This window comes from Colobus angolensis, unplaced genomic scaffold, assembly GCF_000951035.1.
Source record: "Colobus angolensis palliatus isolate OR3802 unplaced genomic scaffold, Cang.pa_1.0 Scaffold23, whole genome shotgun sequence".
Classification (NCBI taxonomy): Eukaryota; Metazoa; Chordata; class Mammalia; order Primates; family Cercopithecidae; genus Colobus; species Colobus angolensis.
The window spans coordinates 21,319,949-21,344,558 of record NW_012115488.1 but is presented as its reverse complement, the minus strand read 5'-3'; the positions used below and the strand labels follow the sequence as shown (position 1 = coordinate 21,344,558).

General features: G+C 37.3%; 1 protein-coding gene across 3 annotated transcripts in view; it reads left to right on the top strand.

Annotated features, from left to right (window-relative positions):
• Positions 1-1,028: 1,028 nt before the first annotated feature.
• SLCO6A1 (solute carrier organic anion transporter family, member 6A1) overlaps positions 1,029-24,610 on the top strand; it is a 110,713-nt gene continuing 87,131 nt past the window's right edge. For 2 of the 3 annotated variants that reach the window (XM_011944310.1, XM_011944309.1), the window contains exons 1-4: positions 1,029-1,565; positions 8,421-8,678; positions 10,984-11,169; positions 13,036-13,132. In XM_011944310.1, the coding sequence (XP_011799700.1) occupies positions 1,208-1,565; positions 8,421-8,678; positions 10,984-11,169; positions 13,036-13,132 (899 nt within the window). In that variant the 5' untranslated portion in view covers positions 1,029-1,207. The remainder of the gene's footprint in view (positions 1,566-8,420; positions 8,679-10,983; positions 11,170-13,035; positions 13,133-24,610) is intronic. The other variant, XM_011944311.1, reaches the window with a different exon arrangement.

Genomic DNA, 24,610 nt, shown 5'->3' with positions numbered 1-24,610 from the left:
TACCCATTCTGGTTTTGAAGCACAAGAACGAGAGTCCGCCACTCTCCACTGTCTTTCCTACCTCCTAGGAATCCTATGATTTTTGTTTGTTTGTTTGTTTATATTTATTATCATGAAGCAATGTAGAGTCAAGCTCACAAGCTCAGGCTTCAGGTCAGTGGCTCTTAATTCTTCATTCCCTGGTCTACCAGGCCAGCACTATTGGACCAGCACAGAATCTTGCTGAAGAGCTGAATTGTTTTTGGCAACACAATGTCTAATCCATAGGAGAGAAGGTAATGCCACCTCTCCTGGAAAGTAACCCTCCGCATATGCATGGACTAAAGAGCTTATATATCAGACTAAGAAAAGAAAAACAATAAGAAGTTGCATTTTCCTTAAAAAAAAAAAAGCCACATTTCATATCCTACTACTCTTCTACTCTTCACTTACATTCTTTCTCTTCTATAAACTTTTTTTACCTGAAAAAATAATACTCTGGTTCTCATGCCCTCATTTAAGGTGGAAAATAATAATCTTTTCTGTTCTGGAGTTGGGATAGAGTTTCTAGGACAATCGTTTCTATGTGTAAAACACTTCACGTAAGGACATTCATCTGGACATTGATTTCTGATATTTGTGCCTCCAAATCTTTTGCTGTGGTGAAACTGTTTTTTGTTTGTTTGTTTGTTTGTTTGTTTTTCCAATATCTTCTGCTGTCTCCTGGTCCTTCAACAATTTTCAGGTTGTTTCTAGTGAGATTTTTCAGTTGGAAAGCCACCACAATAAGTAAGTCTGGGGAAACTGGGGACAGAGAGTTCCACTTTTTTTTTTTTCCATGCTTCCTAATGAGTATTATTTAATAAATAAGTACTGGCAATCTTTGACTGCCACTAAAATTGCTCTGGTGCTCCTTGTCTGTGTTAGCAGTTATCAAAACCTACTTTTAGCTTTATTTTTTTATTTTTTTTTTTCCCCTTCCGCACGTGGGAACCCCTTCCAAGGCTTCCAACAGCCTTGGAAGTTCTCAACTGTCAACCCCCGGCGAGGACGTTTGCCTCCTGCCCTAGGAGAAACGTTCGCTCTGGAGGCTTGGGCTGCGGGAGCCTGTTGTGGCCACTGAGTCCTTCGACGCCCTCGCCAAGGCCCAAACCTTTGGGTTGGCCCAGACAGGACGGGCTGCCGAGAGCACTCGGGCCGCGTCGCCAGGGGGCGCCCAGAGTGAGCCATGTCCAAAGGCGTCTCCCGGCGCTCTGGGGACCGGTATGAAGACCCAGGAGGAGTAGAGACGCGGGAGGCCGCGCGGGCCCGGCCTGCTAAGGACTCAAGGGCCAGGGAAACCCCGAAGTCCTCGAAGTCCGGGAAAAAATACCGGCATCTGAGACTACTTCTAGAGGCCTTGATAAGGTTCGGCGGTTTCCGAAATAGGAAAAAAGCCAAGTCCTCAGTTTCCAAGAAGCCGGGAGAACTGGATGACAGTTTGGAGCAGTCCTGTGGTTTGGGCTGTCTAGTCTGCCGCTTCTGTGAGTGTTGCAATAACATTCGCTGCTTCATGGTTTTCTTCTGCATCCTGGTCTTATGTCAAGGTGAGCCTGAAGGACGTGGAGTGTTGTGGCGAGGGCAGCAGGGGGCCGCACCGGAGGAGGTGGGAGAGGGAGGATGGCAGAGGACGCCCTGGGGTGGCCCAGCCTGAGGCTGCTGTCTTGACTTCTCAAGGCGTTGTCGGATCAAAGTTTAGCCACCAATGGGTTTACCTTGCCCGCTGCCTAGACAGAGCAGATTTATCAAGAAAGGGGAATTGTCATGAAGAAAGAGTAAGGCACGCAGAACAGGCTGTGCGGGAGACCAGAGTTTTATTATTGCTCAAATCAGTCTCTCCAGCATTCTGGGATGGGATCAGAGTTTTTAAAGATAATTTGTCAGTCAGCGGCTCGGGAACTGGGGAGTGCTGATTGGTCAGGTTGGTCAGGAACCTGACTAAGGTTCCGGGGGATATCCTAGTGGGGTCCAAGTCAGGTTTTCTTGCCATCTTCTGTTCCTGGGTGGAATGGCAGAGGTAGCTGACCCAGATTGCCAGTCTGGGTGGTGTCAGTTCATCCATCCAGTGCAGGGTCTGCAAAATATCTCAAGCACCAATCTCAGGTCTTACAATAGTGATGTTTTCCCTGGGAGCAATTTGGGGAGGTTCCGACTTTTGGCGCCAGAGGCTGCATGACCCCTAACCTTAATTTCTAATCTTGTAGCTGATTTGTTAGTACTGCAAAGGCAGATTAGTCCCCAGGCAAGAAGGAGATCTTTTCAGAAAAGGGTTATTATCAATTTTGTTTCAGAGTCAAACCATGAAATGAATTCCTTCCCAAAGTTAGTTAGACCTAAGCCCAGGAGTTTAAATCCCAGGAATGAACAAGGAGTTTAAAGGTTAGAAGCAAGAAGGAGTGGATTAGGTCCAATCTCTTTCACTGTCATAATTTCTTCAGTTACAATTTTTGCAAAGGTGGTTTCAAAAACAGGTTAACCGGCCGACAGGAGCTTCAGTGCCTCACCTCCTCCAGTACCTGATTTGGCACAGTCCATCCTACGCATAGTAGCTGATGAGGGCCAGGCTTCCAGATAGCCAGCTGCAGAGAGGTGTTGTTGAGTCATTTATCGTTTTTTGTCACCAGCTCTGAGAAGTTCTGGGTTGAATCACCTGGAGTTTAAAATAAAGTTGAAAACGGTGTCTATGATCGTTAAATGGTTTCTGCTCCTGCTCATAAATTTGAGACATTCTGACTCAGCCACTGTCTATTGGGTCTTGTTTCCTCATCTACGAATTTATACCAGAGAACCTAAACCTGAGGGTGTTATTTTTGCTCACATATTTTGAAGAAGGTGAATTTGAACACCTTTAGACCTGGCATGCTTCTCTACTTGGCCACAGCTCTCACCTCTCCTATTACATCAAGATTCTTTACTAGTCTCTTTTCAATGATGGCATTGGAATTTGACAAACCTGTTCTCTTTTTTGCTCTAAGATGCTAGGTCTAAGTAAGTGCAATCAGAAGGCTGTACGTGGTAAGACCCATATTAGAAAAACAAACACATAGTCATCGAGTGTGTCTTGAGATTATCAAAGAAGTTTCTTAGAAGAACAAGCATTTGAACTATGCCTTTATAGTTAGGTACAGTTTTGAAAGCCAGAATGAAGTTAAAGAGTATCTGTTGAACAGGGAAGCGAGTTAATGAATGGACATGCTTATTTCTCCCAACATGTGTGATAGCACACCCAAAGTATTACTAACCAGGGAAGCTTATGTGAGCCTTCATGTTCAGGGTTTTCTGTCAGTCATGTAGGCATGCAGCACCTCTGTGACTAACCTCAGCTACTTAGACTCCACACCCACACCCCATGACAAGAAAGATTTTCACCATAAATCACATCATTAGCATAAACTGTGTGATCAGACTGGTACAATATGGCCCAAGGCCTCTGCCATATAAAAACATTGTTAATCGGACAGAATATTCCAAGGGCTTAGAGCTTTTCTCCTGGGAGCCACCAAACAGTCATTCCTGAAGTCGGGCCTTTATTTTATTTATTTATTTATTTATTTATTTTGAGGTGGACTTTCACTCTTGTTGCCCAGATTGGAATGCAATGGTGCAATCTCAGCTCACCACAACCTCTGCCTCCCGGGTTCAAGTGATTCTCCTGCCTCAGTCTCCCGAATAGCTGGGATTACAGGCAGACGCCACCAAGCCTGGCTAATTTTGTATTTTTAGTAGAGATGGATTTCTGCATGCTGATCAAGGTGGTCTTGAACTCGCAACCTCAGGTGATCCACCCACCTTGACCTCCGAAAGTTCTGGGATTACAAGCATGAGCCACTGCTCCCGACCAGGTCTTTTTAAAACAAGCCAGTCCTGTTCAGTTAACCCTTCACTGCAAAACTGTAAAAAGCAACTTTAATATATTGCACCTAACTTTGTAAAAACTATTAAAACATATTTTTCAGAAAAGATATGAGTCACATTTTATTAAGGATAGTTTGGCTAAGAAACTGGTTAAAGTATGTGCGTGTTTATTAATATTCTTATTTTTAAAAAACATTCTGATATATAACATAAAAATGCTGATGTTTTAAGGAAACTTTTTCAGCTTCACCAGTGTAATAAAAGTAATTTGTCTATAATTACAAAAATAATATGATATTTTTATTTGACGGAGTCTCCCTCTGTCACCCAGGCTGGAGTGCAGTGGTGCAATCTTGGCTCACTATAAACTTCTGCCTCCTGGGTTCAAGCAATTCTCGTGCCTCAGACTCCCTGAGTAGCTGGGATTACAGGCTCCTGCCACCAGGGCTGGATATAGTAGATATAGGGTTTTTAGTAGATATAGGGTTTCACCATGTTGGTCAGGCTGGTTTAGAACTCCTGACCTCAGGTATCCACCCACCTCGGCTTTCCAAAGTGCAGGGATTGCAGGTGTGAGCCACTGCACCCAGCCAATAATGTGACTTTTGATATAATTTTCTGTACCAGTCACTGAACCAGGAGAAACAAAACAAAACAAACTAACAAAACAATTGGTTCTCTGATATGATTGGGCTTGAAGCCAATGACAAAAGTTATATTTGTGCCCGTGAATTATGGTTCACTAGAAATCCATGGCATGTAGCGACAAAAAGAGTCATTTAAATTATGCCTAGGATAAAGTTCTTATTGAAGGCAAGACATTGAAAGACAAAACAGCTGCTGCAATTGACTCCTGTGGTGGAATCTTTAACTGCATTGAAAAGTTTACAGAAGGAAAATGAAAAATTTAGGGTATGGTTAGAAAACGTGTGAGCTTCTCTCATAGTTTCATAAGAAACTCTTACTATTTTTAGCCACATATTTTTGGTCAATACTAACTCTTACTCACAGGCGGCAGAATTGCAGCATAAGTTGAACTCAAACTCACCAGATCACTTCTGTGGGAGTTGGGGTATTGATTTGAGAAAAAAGAAACCCTGCGAATTAGGATAAAGGCATCTGGGTGAAATTTGGTGAACTTGAGAACCATGAAACCCCAAATCCTGTACCTTCTTTGCCAGTAGAAACAATTATTTCTCTTATATCTTAAGAGAAACAATTCCTTGCTTGAAGACATTGAATTGGCCTCACCTGAGTTAAAGGAATGCTAATTCCCCTTATAACCCATCCCATACCATATTGCTGCCAGACTCATAACTCAAATCAGATTCAGCCTTCCCAGAATAATTAACATAAAATCTATCCTATGAGAAAATATACTATATACCAAAATTTGCTTGCCACTTCAGTAGTGGTTCAAGACACCAATTAGTTTAGAGTATATGGAACACTCTCTCTTCCGAAATGAAGGAAAATTTGTGCTATTGTACCACTCACTATTAAGAAAGAGGCACAAATTTTGATGAGCCTCTGTGATTTTTCAATGGTAGAAGTATGCTGTGGTAGCATTATATACTTGGTCAGGGGAGGCCTTGAAAAGTAGAGGAAAAAGGAAATCCTCCCCATGGAAAGAACATTGAGCAGTACATCTGATTGTCCATATTGTCAAACATTGCCCAGTGGTTTGACCATTTGGTAATTAGGAAGGCTGTGTAAGTGGTATGTCTCTCCATAAAAGTAGAGTTATCCTATTTGAATGAATATTCACCAAAAGAAAGCCATTGCACAAGAGGCCCTCAATAATGAAGTACATAGACAGGTATGAATATTAGCCAACCTCTTTCCCTAGCCATTCTATCTCTTGTTCAATGGGATCTTATTTATAGTCACAATTAAATCAAGGATGGAGGTTATATGAGAGGTGAATACACGGCCTTACCTTCACCAGAGCTCGTCTGGTTATTGCACTACTGAATGCCTGCCTTGCTACCAGGAAGAGTCAATATAATCTAGGTACTGGCCCCATTCCTTAGTGAAACCAACCAGTTACCTGGAGGCAGGTATTATATAGTTCTGGTTCTGTTATGAAGTGGGCAATAATTTCCCTTCACTAAATTAGATATTTATTTTGGATATGGGTTCTTATTTTGTCATCATGGTCCTGCTAACACTACCATAACTGGACTTAATGAATGCCATATAAAGCATTATAATCATATTTACTAACACGTTGCTTCTAATCAAGGAACTCATTTTACAGTAAAGAAGTATAGCAGAAAGTTCATGTTCATGTAATTCACTGATTTTACTTCATGTCTCAATAACCAGAAACTTTTGGTCTTATAGATAATTATGATGTCTTATTGAAGCCTCGGATAAGACTCCTAGTAGTAGACAACATTCAACCACTCCCAGTAGTAGACAACAAGTTTGTAGTGCTGTCCTACGTGCTTTGAGAGAACAATCTGTGTATATTATCTGGGATCAAGGGGTAGAAGAGGGAGTGAATAGTAGAAGAAGGAAGTTATGAATATCAACTATAGTCTCATAACCATTTAGAAAAATAAAACTTGTAGCAGCTCTGCATTTCCTCTTACTTGCTTGTCTTGTGTATTCACACACAAATATGTCCTATGTACATTTGTGTGTGTATATGTTTATATATGTATATGTTCTGGTTTTTTATTTTCTCTCTTCCTCTTCTTTCCTATTTTATTTTTCTATTAATACTTTATAGAAGGTATAGAACCATATAAATTAATCTCTAGGTTATAGAATATGCCTCAATTAGAAGGGGAATTAATAACCCCACCTTAGAGATAAACTCAATTACTGACAGGACTTATTTCCTACATTGGCTATTATCCTCCTTGGCCACATCTAATGTAAAAGTTAAAGAAAATTCTTATCCTGGGTGCAGCAAAGTTTTTATAGGTTGTTTCCTACTGGTATTGGTCTGCTAAAACTAGTTGTGGCTCCAAATCTGGCTTGTGGTTTCTTTGGCAATATATTTCCCCTCAAATATTTAGTTAGTGCTGTGATATATTTGCTTAACTATTGGTGGTTAACTTTGCAATTTGGTTTTTAGGTCAAAGAAAATCCATTCAGGTTTGTGATTAAACTGAAGGATTAGCATTACACTGAGATAGATATGGTGATTGATTAGACTATGTATCTCTCTTTTTGGGGGGAAAGAGTAACAGCATCTCTGTAAAATGATAATTGTGATACATCAGGCAGAAGCATGATGATATTGCTACTTATTTGATATTAAAATTTAAATATGGGAGGAAAGGTGAAAATGTATACCAAATAGTCTAAAAGATAAACTCTGTAAGTTATTTGTCTGTTGGCCATGAACTCCATTACTCACTCCTATTTACAAGGGAATGGGAAATCTGAAACTACACTTCCCAGAGTTGCTGGGGCCCAGCTGACTTCGACTTACATGTTGCCAATGAATCTGTGGCAGTAGATTTGAAAAAGGGCAAAGGGAATACTTTCTTTTCCTTTCTGTTTCTGGTGGCGTTTTTGGCATCAGGAGCAATGCTGGGTGATTAAAGGCTCCTGGATTTATGCTCAGCAATAAATGTGATGCTATCAGTACTATAGAGCCCATGAGCTCTGGCACCTGCAAGGGTGTCAGAATCAGCAGTTGAGCTCCCTGTGATAGGAAGACTGTGGGCTCCCGGCTTCCTGCAAAAAAAAGGTAGTGATTACAGTTCTAACAGTAGCAGCAGCAGCAGCAATAGTAGCAGCAACTTATGCACTGGTAACTTTGGTTGCATAGATATCATGAATTTTGATTAGTATCCATTTGGACTCCAACTAATGTACTACTTTTGTAATCAATCCCTACATCAATTAATTTTGTTTCAAATTCTTAGTGTGTTTATAATTACTTTTTTCCTAGTTGGATGTTGAGTGATAGAAATATACATAACGTGGTACCATTTATTTCACATTCAAGAACATGAAAAACAATACTTGATATTGTCTAAGGACATATGCATTGTCAAAAATGTTAAAAAGGCTAACAACTGGTAAACTTTAAATACAGGATACTGATTATGGAGGGAAGGGAGACAAATGAGTTTGGGAAGTATGCATTGGGCTTTAACTATTTCGATAATGTTTATTTTCTATTCTAGATGGTAGATAAATATTATATTAGTAATAGTTTTTGATTTTTTATAATGTGAAATGCAATACATTAAAATAAAGACCAGTACTAAGTGCGATGACACAGCAATCACTATTCTTTAGGAAATTACTCATAGAAGTACTTAAAAAATAGCTTCAAAAATTCAATTTGCAATAAAAAAAATAATAATAATAATAAAAAATTCAATTTGCAAATATTTTGTAGAGATTAAGGCCTATTTGTGTTTTAGAAAAGGAATTGTTACATGCTTATAGCTTTTAAACATTCAGAATAATGTAAAATAAACTTACATCATGTAATTTAAATTTTGCTTTGTAATAATCATAATAATGCCTTCTTAAAATGCATATCATTGCTTTCTCTTTTTCTTTTTACATTTTAGGTGTGGTGCTTGGTCTTACAGATGTCAGCATTGGCAATATTCAGAGGGAATATTCTCTGAAAACCTTTGAAAAGTTGGCATTGGAATTGAGTTATGATATTTCATCTGGCCTCGTAGTAATATTTATAGCATTCTATGGAGACAGAAAAAAAGTAATATGGTTTGTAGCTTCCGCCTTTTTCATAGGACTTGGATCACTTTTATGTGCTGTTCCATTCATTAATGAAGAAAATAATAAAAGTAAGGTAGGAATTGAAGGTAAGGTTTTAAAATATACTGTCATATATCAAATCAACATTCATTTAAATCTTGGCTCAAGGAACTTAAAATAGACTGTGATAATAGTTTTCTGTATATCTATCCAGTCATCTATACTGATTTATATGACCACGTTTGCTAATTAATTAACTGTAGCATCCTAGTGGACATACATGTCATCATAGAGGAAGTTAATGATTAGTTTTAGTCTACTGATAGAAAACATTTATTTTCAGATGTTGGTCAGTAGGAAGCTCAGTACTGTGATCCCTAGGAGAAGGGAAATAAACAACTTGAATTTTCTTTGAGAAGGCAAGAGTGAATCAATTAGGGGCATGTTTTATGATTATCAGGAGCATGAAGGACCTCCTTGAGTTTATTAATCATGAAATCAAAGTGGGACTTGCATGGTTGTGCAGCTACATCAAGCTTTAAAAGTACAGGTAGGGAGTGGGAAGCAGAGTTATTTTGAGTAGGATTGCAGTTTGACCATGGGGTTGCATGATTTGAAAGAAAGCAAGGGAATTAAAAGTATTTAGATGATAGTGAAAGAAGTAAGGACATGAAGGGAATATCGGGATAGTGAAAAGGAGCAGAATCAATGGATTATACGCCCTGACGAATTTTTAAGGATTGTTGGAATTGGGTTGCTAGAACGAGTGAGTGGAAAGATAGGAGTGGTTAGAATGTAGATGCTTGAAGTTATCATTGGGAAAGATTTGTAGTTATTATTTTTGACATTTTAAATCACTAGCTGTATTTGTCTGTTCTCAGACTGCTATAAAGAACTACCTGAGAGTGAGTAATTTATAAAGAACAATTTAATTGACTCACAGTTCTTCAGCCTGTACAAGAGGGCTGGGGAGGCCTCAGGAAACTTACAATGATAGTGGAAGTTGAAGGGGAAGCAAGCATATCTTCGCATTGTAGCAGGAGAGAGCGAGCAAAGTGGGGAGTGTTACATACTTTCAAACAACCTGATCATATGAGAATTCACTCACTATCACGAGAACAGCAAGGAAGAAATCTGCTCCTGTGATCCAGTCACCTCCCACCAGGTCCCTCCTGCAACGTTGGGAATTACAATTCGACATGAGATTAGGGTGGGGACACAGAGCCAAGCCATATCACTAGCTAAGGCAGGTGGAATCCAGTGCATAACAGGAAAAGCGTTCAAGGAACTAAGAGGTCAGGGCGTTGGAAATATCACATTGACACTGATATCACAAGTTAATATGTCTGTACAAAATTGAACCTTCAGCATTTGAATGACAGTTCTAGAGAGTACCTCCTACTTGATATGGAGTGAAAATCATTTCACATGGATACTAAACCAGATGAAAATTTCATTTGTATACTGTATTGCAATCTGCACTTTAATAGTATTTCCACAATATTATTTTAAGAGCATTTTGTTAAATGTCAACCCGAATGACCATGGCCAATATAGTCTAACAGTATTGCCTGGATCTATCAATCTACAAACAAATTTAATTACACAAGCATTTACTTAATATTGTTATATAACCATGTAAATTAAAAAAGTATAATAAATACACTATGACCTGAAAGAAATTAAAATATAGTGGATGACCACATAATGACTAACTCTAATGGAAAGAAATGTTCACTGTATAATGCCTTGTCCTTATGAACATATGTTCTGAAAGTTAGTGGGTCTAAAATGGGAAATTATTTAATCAGAGTGAGACAAAGTGAATATAAAGATTGTTAAAGAGGTGAACATAAAACTAAACTCAGAAGGTACTCTTTGATAACACAGATAATCTCGAACATTAGAAATACTTTTAGCCTAGGGTCAAAGGTCAGGGGAACTAGATGTCAGATTTAAGAGGAATATGTGTATGTGTAAATGCATATATATAAATACACAAACATATCTGTGCACACATGCATACAGTCATGCATGCACATTTATGTTTTGGCTTATAACGTATGCATCTTTTGCAGGATTCCCACACAATTTCTTCCTTTTTTTTATCTTTTATTTTGGAGACAGGGTCACAATATGTTGCCCAGGCTTGTCACAATCCTCTCACTTCACCTTTCCGAGTAGCTGGTACTACAGGTGTGTGCTGTGTCTGGTCCAAATTGTGTGATGGCATTTTTCTGAGAACGTGATAATTGATTGCAGTACTACTGCATTCAATGTAAATGAAATGTTAACTAAAAGAAAAAAGCATAATTTTGGAAATAGCTTGTAAAATATTTGATAAAGAATGCTGCACATTTGTTTTATGTTTGAGTTCAATTAACAAAAATGTAATCATTGTCTTTTCAAAAGATATTTGCACAGAAATAAAGGTTGTCAGTGGTTGCCAGAGCAGTGATGCATCGTTCCAATCAAAATATCTGTATTTCGTCACCCTTGGGCGGACTATGCAGGGAATAGCAGGAATACCTCTTTATATCCTTGGAACAACCTTTATTGATGAGAACGTTGCTACACACTCAGCTGGTATCTATGTAGGCAAGTTTTACCTCCCCTATTATGATTGACCCATTTTGATTTTCCTTGAATTTTGGTATGCATATCTAAGCTGATACAAAAGTACTATTGGCCCTTATGATAACATTGTAATAAATAACTAGTATACCAAACCTCCAAATCACATTGATTCACATAATTCTGAGGAGTTGTTTGAGATTTGGGATTCTAGACATGTCACCTGAATGTCACCGAAAATACACAGAGCAATTGAAAAAATACATACTTTCGGCCAGGCATGGGGGCGCATGCCTGTAATCCTAGAACTTTGAGAGGCTGAGGCAGGCAGATCACTTGAGTTCAGGAGTTCAAAACCAGCCTGGTCAACATAGTGAAACCTTGTCTCTACTAAAAATACAAAAAAATTAGCCAGGTGTGGTGGCGAGCACCTGTAATCTCAGCTACTCTGGAGGCTGAGTCAAGAGACTTACTTAAACCCAGGAGGTTGAGATTGCAGTGAGCCAAGATCACACCACTGCTGCCTGGGTGACAGAGCAAGACTCTCAAACAAAAAAACAAACAAACAAAAAATACCTTCTTAAGTAATAAAAATTATACTCTTTATGTATATGTGTATGCACATTTATAAATATGTGTATTCATATATATATATACACTTAATTAATAATAGCATACTATCCCTGTTTACAATGTCTATGCTACTGTATCCCATAAGAAATAATCCTGGCTGTATCTCAGAATAATCTGTACTCTCTTATATTGCAATAGATTCTAGTCCTGGTAGATCATCTATTTGTACAGGGTTATCTAACTATCACTTTTGAAAATAAATTTAAAGTTGTTTTTGTATACTTATTGTGAAGGTGTATTGACACATCCTGGTAGCTAAGGTGAAGGGTGCAGAAGTAATGATAACTTTAAAGTATCACGTTGCTAGAGCACCCCAAATTAAATAAAACAAGACATTTTGAACTTCTAGTTATAGTAAATATATTTTACTTATATTACACTAAATACATATATTAAATAAGGTATAATGAATTATATACTGAGTTTCTCTACTACATGCATTGGATAATACGTATGATGGTTAGTTTTATGTATTTGCTTGGTTAGGTTATGACACCTGGTTGTATGGACAAACACTGCTCTAGATGTTTTGGTGATGGTTGTTTTTAGATGCGATGAACATTTACAATCCTCAGAATTTGAGCAAAACTGATTTCATAATGTGGGTGGGCCTCATTCAATCAGTTGAAGGTTCTATGAGCAAACACTGAGGTTTTCTGAAGAAGCAATTCTATCTAAAGACTGTAACACCAACTGCAACATCCAGCCTGCTGGTCTGCCCTACGAATTTGGTACTTGCTAGGCCTCACAATTGTATTTTGTATGGACCAGTTCCTCAAAATGAATCTCTCTGTTCTCTCCCTGTTTTTTGAAGGTGATTTTTATTTTTGTGTTTAAATTTTTTTTTAATTTCAGTAGTTTCAAGGGGAACAGGTGGTATCTGGTTACATAGATAAGCTCTTTAATGGTGATTTATGAGATTTTGATGCACCCATCCCCCAAGCAGTGTACATTATACGCAATGTGCAGTCTTTTATCCCTCACCCACCTCTCACCATTACCCCCAAGTCCGCAAAGTCCATTACATCATTCTTATGCTTTTGCATTCTCATAGCATAGCTCCCACTTGTGAGAACATAATGATGTTCGGTTTTCCATTACTGTTTTTCTCTCTCTTTTACTGGTTTTGTTTCTCTGGAGAACTCTGACTAATACAGAATGCTATGAAAAGCTTTCAGAAATAATCAATTTCAGTCCATTTTTATTATAACAAAGCTGGCTTATGAAATTGCTTGATGTTCATTGTTTATTTTACAGGTATTGCAGAATGTACATCAATGATTGGATATGGTATGGGTTATGTGATAGGAGCACCACGAGTTAAAGTCCCTGAGAATAGTACTTCTGCAACAAAGTAAGGCATTATTTTTTCTTTCTTTTGTTTACATTGTATAAAATATTTACTAAATAGCTACCATAGCTTACAAATAAACACACATATTTAATTTGTAATAACCATAGTTTTAGAAGAAGTGTATGCAAATGTGACTTATATGCACATATTTGTACACATAAATACATCTAAAGTATACATCTTAAACATTTTTAAGTGTATACTACAGCAATGTTAACTATGTGCACATTGTTTTTCAATATATATCTAGAATTTTTGCATCTTGCAAAAATGCAGTCATTGTTTTACTTTCTGTTTCTGAGAGTTTGACTGTTTTAGACACCTTATAAAACTGGAATCATGCAGTATTTGTCTTTTTGTGATTGACTTATTTCACTTTAAATAATATTTTGAAGTTTCATACATGTTGTAGCTTATAACAGGATATCCTTCTTAATTTAAGGCTGAATAATACTCCACTGTATTATTGTACATACCACATTGGTTTTATTCATTCATTTTTCAATGGACATTTAAGTTGCTTCCAGCTCTTTACTATTGTGAATAATGCTGCAATTAATACAGGTGTACAAATATCCCACAGATATCCTGTTGTCAATTCTTTTGTATATATACTCAGAAATTGGATTGCTAGATCATAAGGTAAGTCTATTTCTCCAATTTTATTTTTTTGAAAAACTTTTATACTGTTTTTTATAAAAACTGCACCGTTTTACATTCCTGCGGTGCACAGGGTTCCAATTTCTCCACATCCTCACCAACACTTGTTTTTTCTGTTTGTTTGTTTTTCTGATAGTGACCATCCTAATGGATCCAAGGTGATACCTTATTATGGTTTTGATTTGCATTTCCCTGATTATTAGTGGTGTTGAGTATCTTTTCAATGCTTCTTGACCATTTGTATACCTTCTTTTATCAATCCAAGTCCTTTGGCCATTTTTAATTCAGATTGCTTTTTTGTTGCTGTTGGGTTATATTCTGCATATTAGCCTCTTTTCAATACATGGTTTGCAAATGTTTTCTGCCATTCTGCAGGTTGCCTTTTCACTTCACCAATTGTTTCCTTTACTGCAAAAAAGTTTTTAAGTTCTGTGTAGTGCATTCATCTGTTTTTGGTTTGCTGCCTAGGAATTTTGGTGTAATATCCTAAAAATAATCGTCAAATCCAATGTCACGAAGCATTCTCCCTATGCTTTCCTGTAAGAATTTTATGGTTTCAGGCCTTGTGTTTAGATGTCTAATCCATTTTGAGCTAATTTTTGTATATGGTGTAAGGTAAGGGTCCAACTTCCTTCTTTTTCATGTGGATATCCAGTTTTCCCAACATTGTTTTTTGAAGACAATTCTTTGCACATTGTGTAGCCTTGGCACCCTTGTCAAAGATCATTTGAACATATATATGAGGGGTTATTTCTGGGTTCTCTGTTCTATTTCATTGGTCTATGTGTCAGTCTTTAGACCACTACCCTACTGTTTTGAGGACTGTAGCTCTGCAATATATTTGAAATCAGGAAGTGTTATGCCTCCAACTTTGTTTTTCTTTTTCAAGACTGATTTGGCTGTTCAGGGTCTTTTCTGATTCCACATGAATTTTTCCTATTTTTGTAAAAAATGCCATTGGAATTTTGATAGGGATTGCATTAAATCTGTGTTTCGTTTTGGGCTGTATAAGCATTTTAACAATATTCTAATTCTAAGAATATTAATATTAACTCTCGTGTTTAATCCATAAACATGGGGTAGCTTTACATCTATTTGTGTCTTTACTTTTTTTCAGCAATGTTTTATAGTTTGCAATGTGCAAGTCTTTCTCCTTGTACACTGTTCATTGTTAGTGTATGGAAATGCAACTGATATTTGTGTGTTGATATTGCATCCTGTAACTTTACTAAATTCATTTAGTAGTTCTAATAGTTAGGCATACGGTATGTGCATGCATGTATGTATGATCCTTAGGGTTTTCTATATATAAGATTATGTCATCTGAGAACAGAGATAATTTTACTTCTTCCTCTCCAATTTGGATGCCTTTTATTTCTTTTTCTTCTCCAATTTTTCTGGCTAGGACCTTCCAGTACTATGTTGAACATGGGGAGAACAAACTATGGATTTATTCCTGATCTTAGAAAACGTGCTGGTTTTCACCATTGAGCATGATGTTAACTGTAGGCTTTTAATATAAGATCTTTACTAGGTTGAGGTGTAATTTCCTTGTATTCCTAGTTTTCTCAGTGTTTTTGTCATAAAAGGGCATTGAATTTTGTCAAATGCTTTTTCTGAATCAATTGATATGATCATGTCGTTTCTCTCTATTATGTTAATGTGGTATATTATACTGATTTATTTTCATATGCTGAACCATCTTTATATTCCAGGAATAAATCCCACTTGATTATGATGTATAATCCCTTTAATATGCTGTTACATTCAATTTGCTTGTGTTTTGATTAGAATTGTTTTCATCAGTATTCATCAGAGATATTAGTCTGTAGTTTTCTTGTGGTATCTTTGTCTAGGTTTAGTATTAGAGCAGGTTGGCCACATAGAAAGAATTTGAAGTGTTCCCTCCTCTTCAATTACTTGGAGGATTTTGAGGAGGATTATTGTTAATGCTTATTGAAATATTTGGTACGGTTCTCCAGTAAAGCTATATGGCCCTGGGCTTTCCTTTTTGGGGAGGTTTTTGACAGTTCATTCAATCACCTTACTAGTTACAAGTCTGTTCAGATATTTTGTTTCTTCATCATTTTGTTGGTAGGTTGAATGTTTCTAGAAATGTATCCATGTCTTCTAAGCTATCTAATTTGTTGGGATATAATTATTCATAGTAGTTTCTTGTGATTTTTCTTATGTCTGTGGCATTTAGTTGTAAAGTCTTCCGCTCATTTCTGATTTTTGTTATTTGAGTCTTATCTCCTTTTTCTTAATTTCTCTGGCCAAGGTTTGTCGATTTTGTTAATCTCTTTTAAAAAACCATCTCTTTGTTTTGTTTATTTTCTCTATGGTTTTCCCAGGCTCTGTTTCATTTACAGTAATTCTGCTGTAATCTCTGCTATTTCCTTTCAACTGTTTTATAAATATATATTTTAAACTGTATTTTAATTATATATTGGGAACTAGTACCATCAGTTACCTCCTCCTCAACTTTTCTTGTTCTCTTTTTAAGATGGTGGAGTTAATTAAGGAGCTATACCTACCACTTTAAGAAAATAGAGAAGTGACCCTTCCATTTCTGAAATTCTGAGTTCATATGAAGGAAGAACTAGTAGAAACTGAGATACCAAAGAATGGTTCCATGGTTGTTTATTGCTACAGATACTACCTGGAAACTATCCTGCTAGGTCCCCTGGCAACTCACTTGGGTTCTTACCTAGCTAGTATAAATTTGTGGTAACTACCAGACAAATATCATAAAAGGGAACAGATAAGTTTTCAGGGAATAAGCTGTGTGCTGAACATATTTTGTTTGCCTCTCTAAATTTACTCTTCATCTTTCTAACATCTTCTCCATCCTCCTCTGCTCAGGGAGGCTGACCTGTAATGACAGCCTCAATGTATTCCTCTGTACTCTAGATTTCACTTAGCTTTTGCCCCTGAGAGTCACTGCCAGATGAGAAGGCAGGGGAAGCTTAAGATTACGGCATTTATTCTTTCAGGTTCTTCCTGAAGGCTTGTACCTAGATTGGTTGTATTTCTCTTCTGAAGGTCATGGCTATCAGCAGGATACCCTCAACATTTATTAAGCACTATTCCAATGACATTCAGGGCTGTGATAAGAGGTTGCTACTATTGCTAGCCCCGGAATGTTATACTATGCCTTGTTATTTTCCCTGAAATCTGCCCACATTACTAAAAATAGTTCCCTTATGCCTCTTCAAATGACCTAGTGTGAGTTAAGTATACATTTTCTACCAGGATTCTGAGTGATATTAGAAGTAGTATCAGACGTAGCAATAGGGTTCCAGAACTATGTTGAATGTTTGTGTGCACAGATATTCTTGCTAGTGATAAATTGGACATAGTTATTAAAATTATCACAGGTTGTGGATTGGGATTAAGGCTTTAGAAAATTAAATGGGTATAGCATTTAATTCAAATGACAAAAGTAATTTTAAAAAATTCTGGGTTGTATGGGTTATTTTAACAATGCTAGAGAATATTTCCACAGAAAAGGAAACATTTAAGGGTGTGAATGTTCAGAAAGGAATGGCCACTCCATTATGGCTTCACTAAACAGTGGCCTTAAGATACAGGAAATCCTTCTAGCAGGTAGAACTTCAGGCCATCCTGTATTAAGGTTGTCCACTTAATATAGGAGAGATGGCCTGAGGTATAAATATCTAATGATTTATATTCAGCTTGTTTGGGTAGTTAGAGACTTAGAGCAAGATTGGAAAATAGGTAGTAAGAAGAACATGTGATTGAACCTCTCTGAAGGGGCACATGAAGAAGGGATTTACTTTGAGGGGTTCTCAAGTCAGTTGAACAATATGACCAATCCTGTTAATGTCAGTGAGCCTCCGTCTCTTTTTTAAAAACCAACCTAGGTCTTCATTAATGGGCTCATGTGAAAAATGACCATGCAGAAATCATTACAACAACTCATGAAAGAACAACCATGCCCCAAGAAAGGAGAAAACAACAGCTAACTCCACTGCCTATAACATCCTGGCTAACAGAGGTCCTGAGTCTCTCCACATGACACCTTTATTACAAGCACAAAGGACAATCGAGAAAACCAGTGCACTAAACAAAGCTACAACCAAGGACCTTAACAGAGTCCACTGCATTCCCCTGCTACCTCCACCAGAACAGGTGCCGGATTCCATGGCTGAGAGGCCTTAAGAAAATCACATTATAGGACTCTTTAGAGACACTCCCCAGTACCAGCCTGAAGCCTGGTAGTTCCACTGGGTAGCGAGACCAGAAGAGAAATAATAATCGCTACAATCCAGCTTTCAGGAAGCCCCATCCCTAGGGGAAGCAGGAGAGCACCACATCTCCTGCTCAAGGGAACACTCCATGAGACAAAAAACCCTTCAAAAAATTAGTGAGTCCAGGAGCTGGTTTTTTGAAAAGATTAACAAAATAGATAGACTGTTAGTAAGACTAATAAAGAAGAAAAGAGAGAAGAATCAAATACACACAATAAAAAATGATAAAGGGGATATCACCACTGATCCCACAGAAATATAAACTACCATCAGAGAATACTATAAACTCCTTTATGCAAATAAACTAGAAAATCTAGAAGAAATGGATAAATTTCTGGACACATAGACCTTCCCAAAACTAAACCGGGAAGAAGTTGAATCTCTGAATAGACCAGTAACAGGCTCTGAAATTGAGGCAATATTTAATAGCCTTCCAACGAAAAACAGTCCAGGACCAGACAGATTGACAACTGAATTCTACCAGGGGTACAAGGAGGAGCTGGTACCATTCCTTCTGAAACTATTCCAAACAATAGAAAGGGGGAGGGAATCCTCCCTAACTCATTTTATGAGGCAAGCATCATCCTGATACCAAAGCCTGGCAGAGACACAACAAAAACATGAGAATTTTAGGCCAATATCCCTGATGAACATCAATGTGAAAATCGTCAAGAAAATACTGGCAAACCAAATCCAGCAGTTCATCAAAAAGCTATCCACCATGATCAAGTCGGCTTCATCCCTGGGATGCAAGTCTGGTTCAACATATGCAAATCAATAAACAAAATCCATCACATAAACAGAACCGATGACAAAAACCACGATTATCTCAATAGATGCAGAAAAGACCTTCAACAAAATTCAACAGCCTTTCATGCTAAAAACTCTCAATAAACTAGGGATTGATGGAATGTATCTCAAAATAACTGTTTATGACAAACCCACAGCCAATATCATACTGAATGGACAAAACCTGGAAGCATTCCCTTTGAAAACTGGCACAAGACAAGGATGCCCTCTCTCACCACTCCTATTCAACATAGTATTGGAAGTTCTGGCCAGGGCAATCAGGCAAGAGAAAGAAATAAAGGGTATCCAATTAGGAAAAGAGGAAATCTAATTGTCCCTGTTTGCAGATGACGTGATTGTATACTTAGAAAACCCCATCATTTCAGCCCAAAATCTCCTTAAGCTGATAAGCAACTTCAGCAAAGTCTCAGAATACAAAATCAATGTGCAAAAATCACAAGCATTCCTATACACCAAGAACAGACAGAGAGAAAAATCATGAGTGAACTCCCATTCACAATTACTACAAAGAGAATAAAATACCTAGGAATACAACTTACAAGGGATGTGATGGACCTCTTCAAGAACTGCAAAACACTGCTGAAGGAAATAAGACACAAACAAATGAAGAAACATTCCATGCTCATGGATAGGAAGAATCTATATCGTGAAAATGGCCATACTGCCCAAGGTAATTTATAGATTCAATGCCATCCCCATCAAGCTATCAATGACTTTCTTCACAGAATTGGAAAAATCTACTTTAAACTTCATATGAAACCAAAAAAAAAAAAACCTGCACAGGCAAGGCAATCCTAAGCCAAAAGAACAAAGCTGGAGACATCGAGCTACCTGACTTCAAACTATACTACAAGGCTACAGTAACCAAAACAGCATGGTACTGGTACCAAAAACAGACACATAGTACAATGGAACAGAACAGAGGCCTCAGAAATAACACCACACATCTACAACTATCTGATCTTTGACAAAGCTGATAAAAACAAGCAATGGGGAAAGGATTTCCTATTTAATAAATGGTGCTGGGAAAACTGGCTAGCCATATGTAGAAAGCTGAAACTGGATCTTTTCCTTACACCTTATACAAAAATTAACTCAAGATGGATTAAAGACTTAAAAATAAGACCTGAAACCATAAAAGCCCTAGAAGAAAACCAAGTACCTGCTGTCTTCAAGAGACTCACGTAATACATAAGGACTCACATAAACTTAAAGTGAAAGGGTAAAAAAAGATATTCCATGCAAATGGTAACTAAAAGTGAGCAGGAGTAGCTTATATCAGACAAAACAGACTTTAAAGCAACAACAGTTAAAAAAGAAAAAGAGGGATATTATAAAATGATAAAAAGTCTAGTTCAACAGGAAAATGTCACAATCCTAAATATGTATGCACTTAATGCTGGAGCTCCTAAACTTTTAAAATAATTACTACTCGATGTAATAAATGAGATAGATGACAACACAATAATAGTGGGGACTTCAATACTCCACTGACAGTACTAGATAGGTCATCAAGACAGAAAGTCAATAAAGAAACAATGGATTTAAAATATACCCTAGAACAAATGAACTTAACAGATACTTACAGAACATTCTACCCAACAGTTGCAGGATATATTATTTTCATCAATACATGAAACATTCTCCAAGATAGACTGTATGATAGGCCATAAAATATGTCTCGATAAATTTAAGACAATTGAAAGCATATCAAGTATCCTCTCAGACCACAGTGGAATAAAATTGGAAATCTACTCCAAAAGGAAGCCTCAAAACCATGCAAATACATGGAAATTAAACAACCTGCTCCTGAATGATTACTGGATCAATAATGAAATCAATATGGAAATTAAACATTTCTTTGAACTGAACGATAATAGTGACACAAACCTATCAAAACCCCTGGGATACAGCAAAAGCAATGCTAAAAGGAAAGTTTATAGCATTAAATGCCTACATAAAAAACTCTGAAAGAGCATGATTAGACCATCTAAGGTCACACTTCAAGGAACTAGAGCCGGGCGCGGTGGCTCAAGCCTGTAATCCCAGCACTTTGGGAGGCCGAGACGGGTGGATCACGAGGTCAGGAGATCGAGACCATCCTGGCTAACACCGTGAAACCCCGTCTCTACTAAAAAATACAAAAAAACTAGCCAGGCAAGGTGGCGGGCATCTGTAGTCCCAGCTACTCGGGAGGCTGAGGCAGGAGAATGGCGTAAGCCCGGGAGGCGGAGCTTGCAGTGAGCTGAGATCCAGCCACTGCACTCCAGAAAAAAAAAAAAAAAAAGAAGTAGAGAAACAAGAATGAACCAAACACAAAATCAGCAGAAGAAAAGAAATAACAAAGATCAGAGCAGAACTAAATGAAATTGAAACAAAAAATACAAGATAAATGAAACACAAAGCTGGTTCTTTGAAAAGATAAACAAAATATATAGACCATTAGTGAGATTAACCAGGAAAGAAAGAAAGATGATTCAAATAACCTCAATTAGAAATGAAATGGGAGATATTACTACTGATACCACACAAATACAAAAGAACATTCAAGGACACTGATACGGTTTGGCTGTGTCCTTACCCAGATCTCACCTTCAATTTAATAATCCCCACATGGTGAGGGTGGGGCCAAGTGGAGATAATTGAATTGTAGGGGTAGTTTTCCTCATACTGTACTCATATGTAGTGAATAAGTCTCATGAGATTTGATGGTTTTATAAATGGAAGTTCCCCTGCAAAAGATCTCTTGCCTGCCACCAGTTTTGTTATTTTTTTAAGAGATTCTCACCCAGGCTGGAGTGCAGTGGTGTAATCACAGCTCACTAAAGCCTCGATTCCTGGACTCAGGTGATCTTCCCACCTCTGGAGTAGCTGGGACTACAGGCATGCATCATCATACCAGGATAATGTTTTTATATTTTTGGTAAAGACGAGGTTTACAAAGGAATCAGAACTTCATATATACCATATGCAAAAAATCACAATATACAAAAATCAACTCAAGATGGATTAAAGACTTAAATGTAAAACCCAAAGCTATAAAAACCCTAGAAGAAAACCTAGGCTGTACCATTCAGGAATAGGCATGGGCAAAGATTTCACGATGAAGACACCAAAACAATTGCAACAAAAGCAAAAATTGATGATTGAGATCTAATTAAACTAAAGAGCTACTGAACAGCCAAAGAAACTATCAACAGAGTAAACAGACAGCCTACAGAATGGGAGAAAATTTTGACAAACTACACATCTGACCAAAGTCTAATAATATCCAGCATTGATAAGGAATATAAATTTACAAGAAAAAAAAAAAACAACTCCATTAAAATTTAGTGGGCAAAGGACATGAACAGACACTACTCAAAAGAAGACTTACATGTGGCCCACAATCATCTGAAAAAAGTCTCAACATCACTAATCATTAGAGAAATGCAAATCAAAACCACAATGAGGTACTATCTCACATAAGTCACAATGGTTATTAAGAAGTCAAAAAATTACAGATGCTGGTGAGGCTGTGGAGAAAAAGGAACTCTTTTACACTGTTGGTGGGAGTATAAATTAGTTCAACCATTGTGGAAGACAGTGCGGTAATTCCTCAAAGACGTAGAGACTGAAATACCATTCAACCTAGCAATCCTATTACTGGGTATATACCCAAAGATAAACATCATCCAATTAGAAAGACACATGCATATGTATGTTCATTGCAGCATTATTCACAATAGTAAATAAATAGAATTGATCTAAATGCCCATCAATGATAGACTAGACAAAGAAAATGTGGTAAATATACACCATGGAATACTATGTAGCCATAAAAAGGAACGAGATTGTGTCCTTTGGAGGGATATGAATGGAGCCAGAGGCCATCATCCTTAGTAAACTAATGCAGGAATAGAAAACAAAATACCATATTTTCTCTCTTACAAGTGGGAGCTAAATTACGAGAACACATAGATACATAGATGGGAAAAACAGCTGGGGCCCACTGGAGGGCATAGGGTGGGGGGAGGAAGAGAATCAGAAAAAGTATCTAATTGATACTAGACTTAATAGCTGGTTGATGAAATAATCTGTAAAACAAACCCCCCGACACACATTTACTTATTTAACAAACCTTCACATCCTGCACTTATACCCATGAACTTAAAATAAGAGTTAAAAAGAAAAAAGAGAATCACAGTACTAACGAATATGAATATTCTGAGTTACTGGTTGGGGAGGAATGGGTTTCTGCTATATAGCAGAGACAGGCATAACTTTGTTTGAAATCCAGGGGATTTATTTGATTCTTAGTATTCACGTTGTCCAGTAGTTCTTTTTAATGAATAACTGCCTCAAGTCATTAAAGAAAATACCACTAAGGCTCAGATCTTATAGGAATGATAGTTTGGGTCACCTCACCAAGTGAAGTATTCTTTCCAACCAAGGTACTAGCTGAGGGTAAGGTATTCATAAAATAGATGGTGAACAAAGGAAGATGTGATGGTAACCTCAGACCTTGTCACTACTAATGATGCAGGGACAGTAGCAACTAGGTTTTTTTTTTTTATTAATTTTCTTCTAATTTTTATTCTTCTAGGTTATAAGATGAGCCCTGGTAATGGTAACTATTTTAGACATAATACTTTTCTCTCAACGTACTTGAGACAAAGAATTTGAGATAAATACGTGAGGGCACACTATTAATTTGAGAAATGATACTAGGGAGCATGATAGGGTAGTGTGGAAATAAGCACAGGAAGTTAAAGAAGACAATAAAGTGTTTGTTATATTGAGCAATTTACTGTTTGGGGCAACTAGGACTCAATCCCACTGGAGAACTCTAGCAGGCAGTGTAAGACAAGAGTTATCCCAGATATATATATATTCAGCCCTAGGATTTCTGACCTGCTCTCTGAGAACTGGGCCAAGCATAGAGTTCCTGCTATTCAAAGTTATTCATTTGCTGTAAATGGGAGTGATGAATGCCTAGGTGACATAATACAAATGGGACACTAACAATGTCTTCTATAAAAATGTTTTAGTTTTCAGTTGCAAATATATTTGAATTGTTATAATGCCATAATTGTATAATAGCTAACAGGATTTGGTGTAGTTATCTCAAGAATTTTCTCACCCAAGAATTTTATTTTTTCCAGCAAAGAGCACTAATAGATTCTGAGGTACAAAAGTGATATCATCAGTTTGCTGCTATAGTTCCACTCTCTACTTTTCTCCGCTCTGCTCTGTACCTAAAGAGGCTGACCTATTATAGACAGCATCATTGGTCTCCTTTACAATCTAGCTTAGTTTTAGGCTTGGCTTGTGAAGAGCACTGGCAAGAGATCTGAGAGCATAAGGAAACTTAAATCTGGATATTTATTCTTTCCTCTCCTTTCCTGATGAATCTCAATGGCTTGGTGGTGTTTCTTTAATAAAGGCTACATTTGTCTTATGACCCTCTGATACAACCACCTGTAGAGTTCACTTAACTTTTGTCTCCTCCTGCCTCTTCAGGCACCTTTTCAGGTGGTAATGGCTGTCTTCTGTTGCAAGATCCAGGATACCATCTCTTCCTATTTTGATTTCTTTAAACTTTCTTTATGTCACTTAAATAGTCCTTTTTATTAAATTACTCAAAGGAATGTATTATTAGAACTCAGTATGTATGTTAGCCTTCTGTATTTTTTTGAAATTGCTGCTTATATCCTGTCTTATTTTTATATTGGTTCATTATTTCTTATAGATT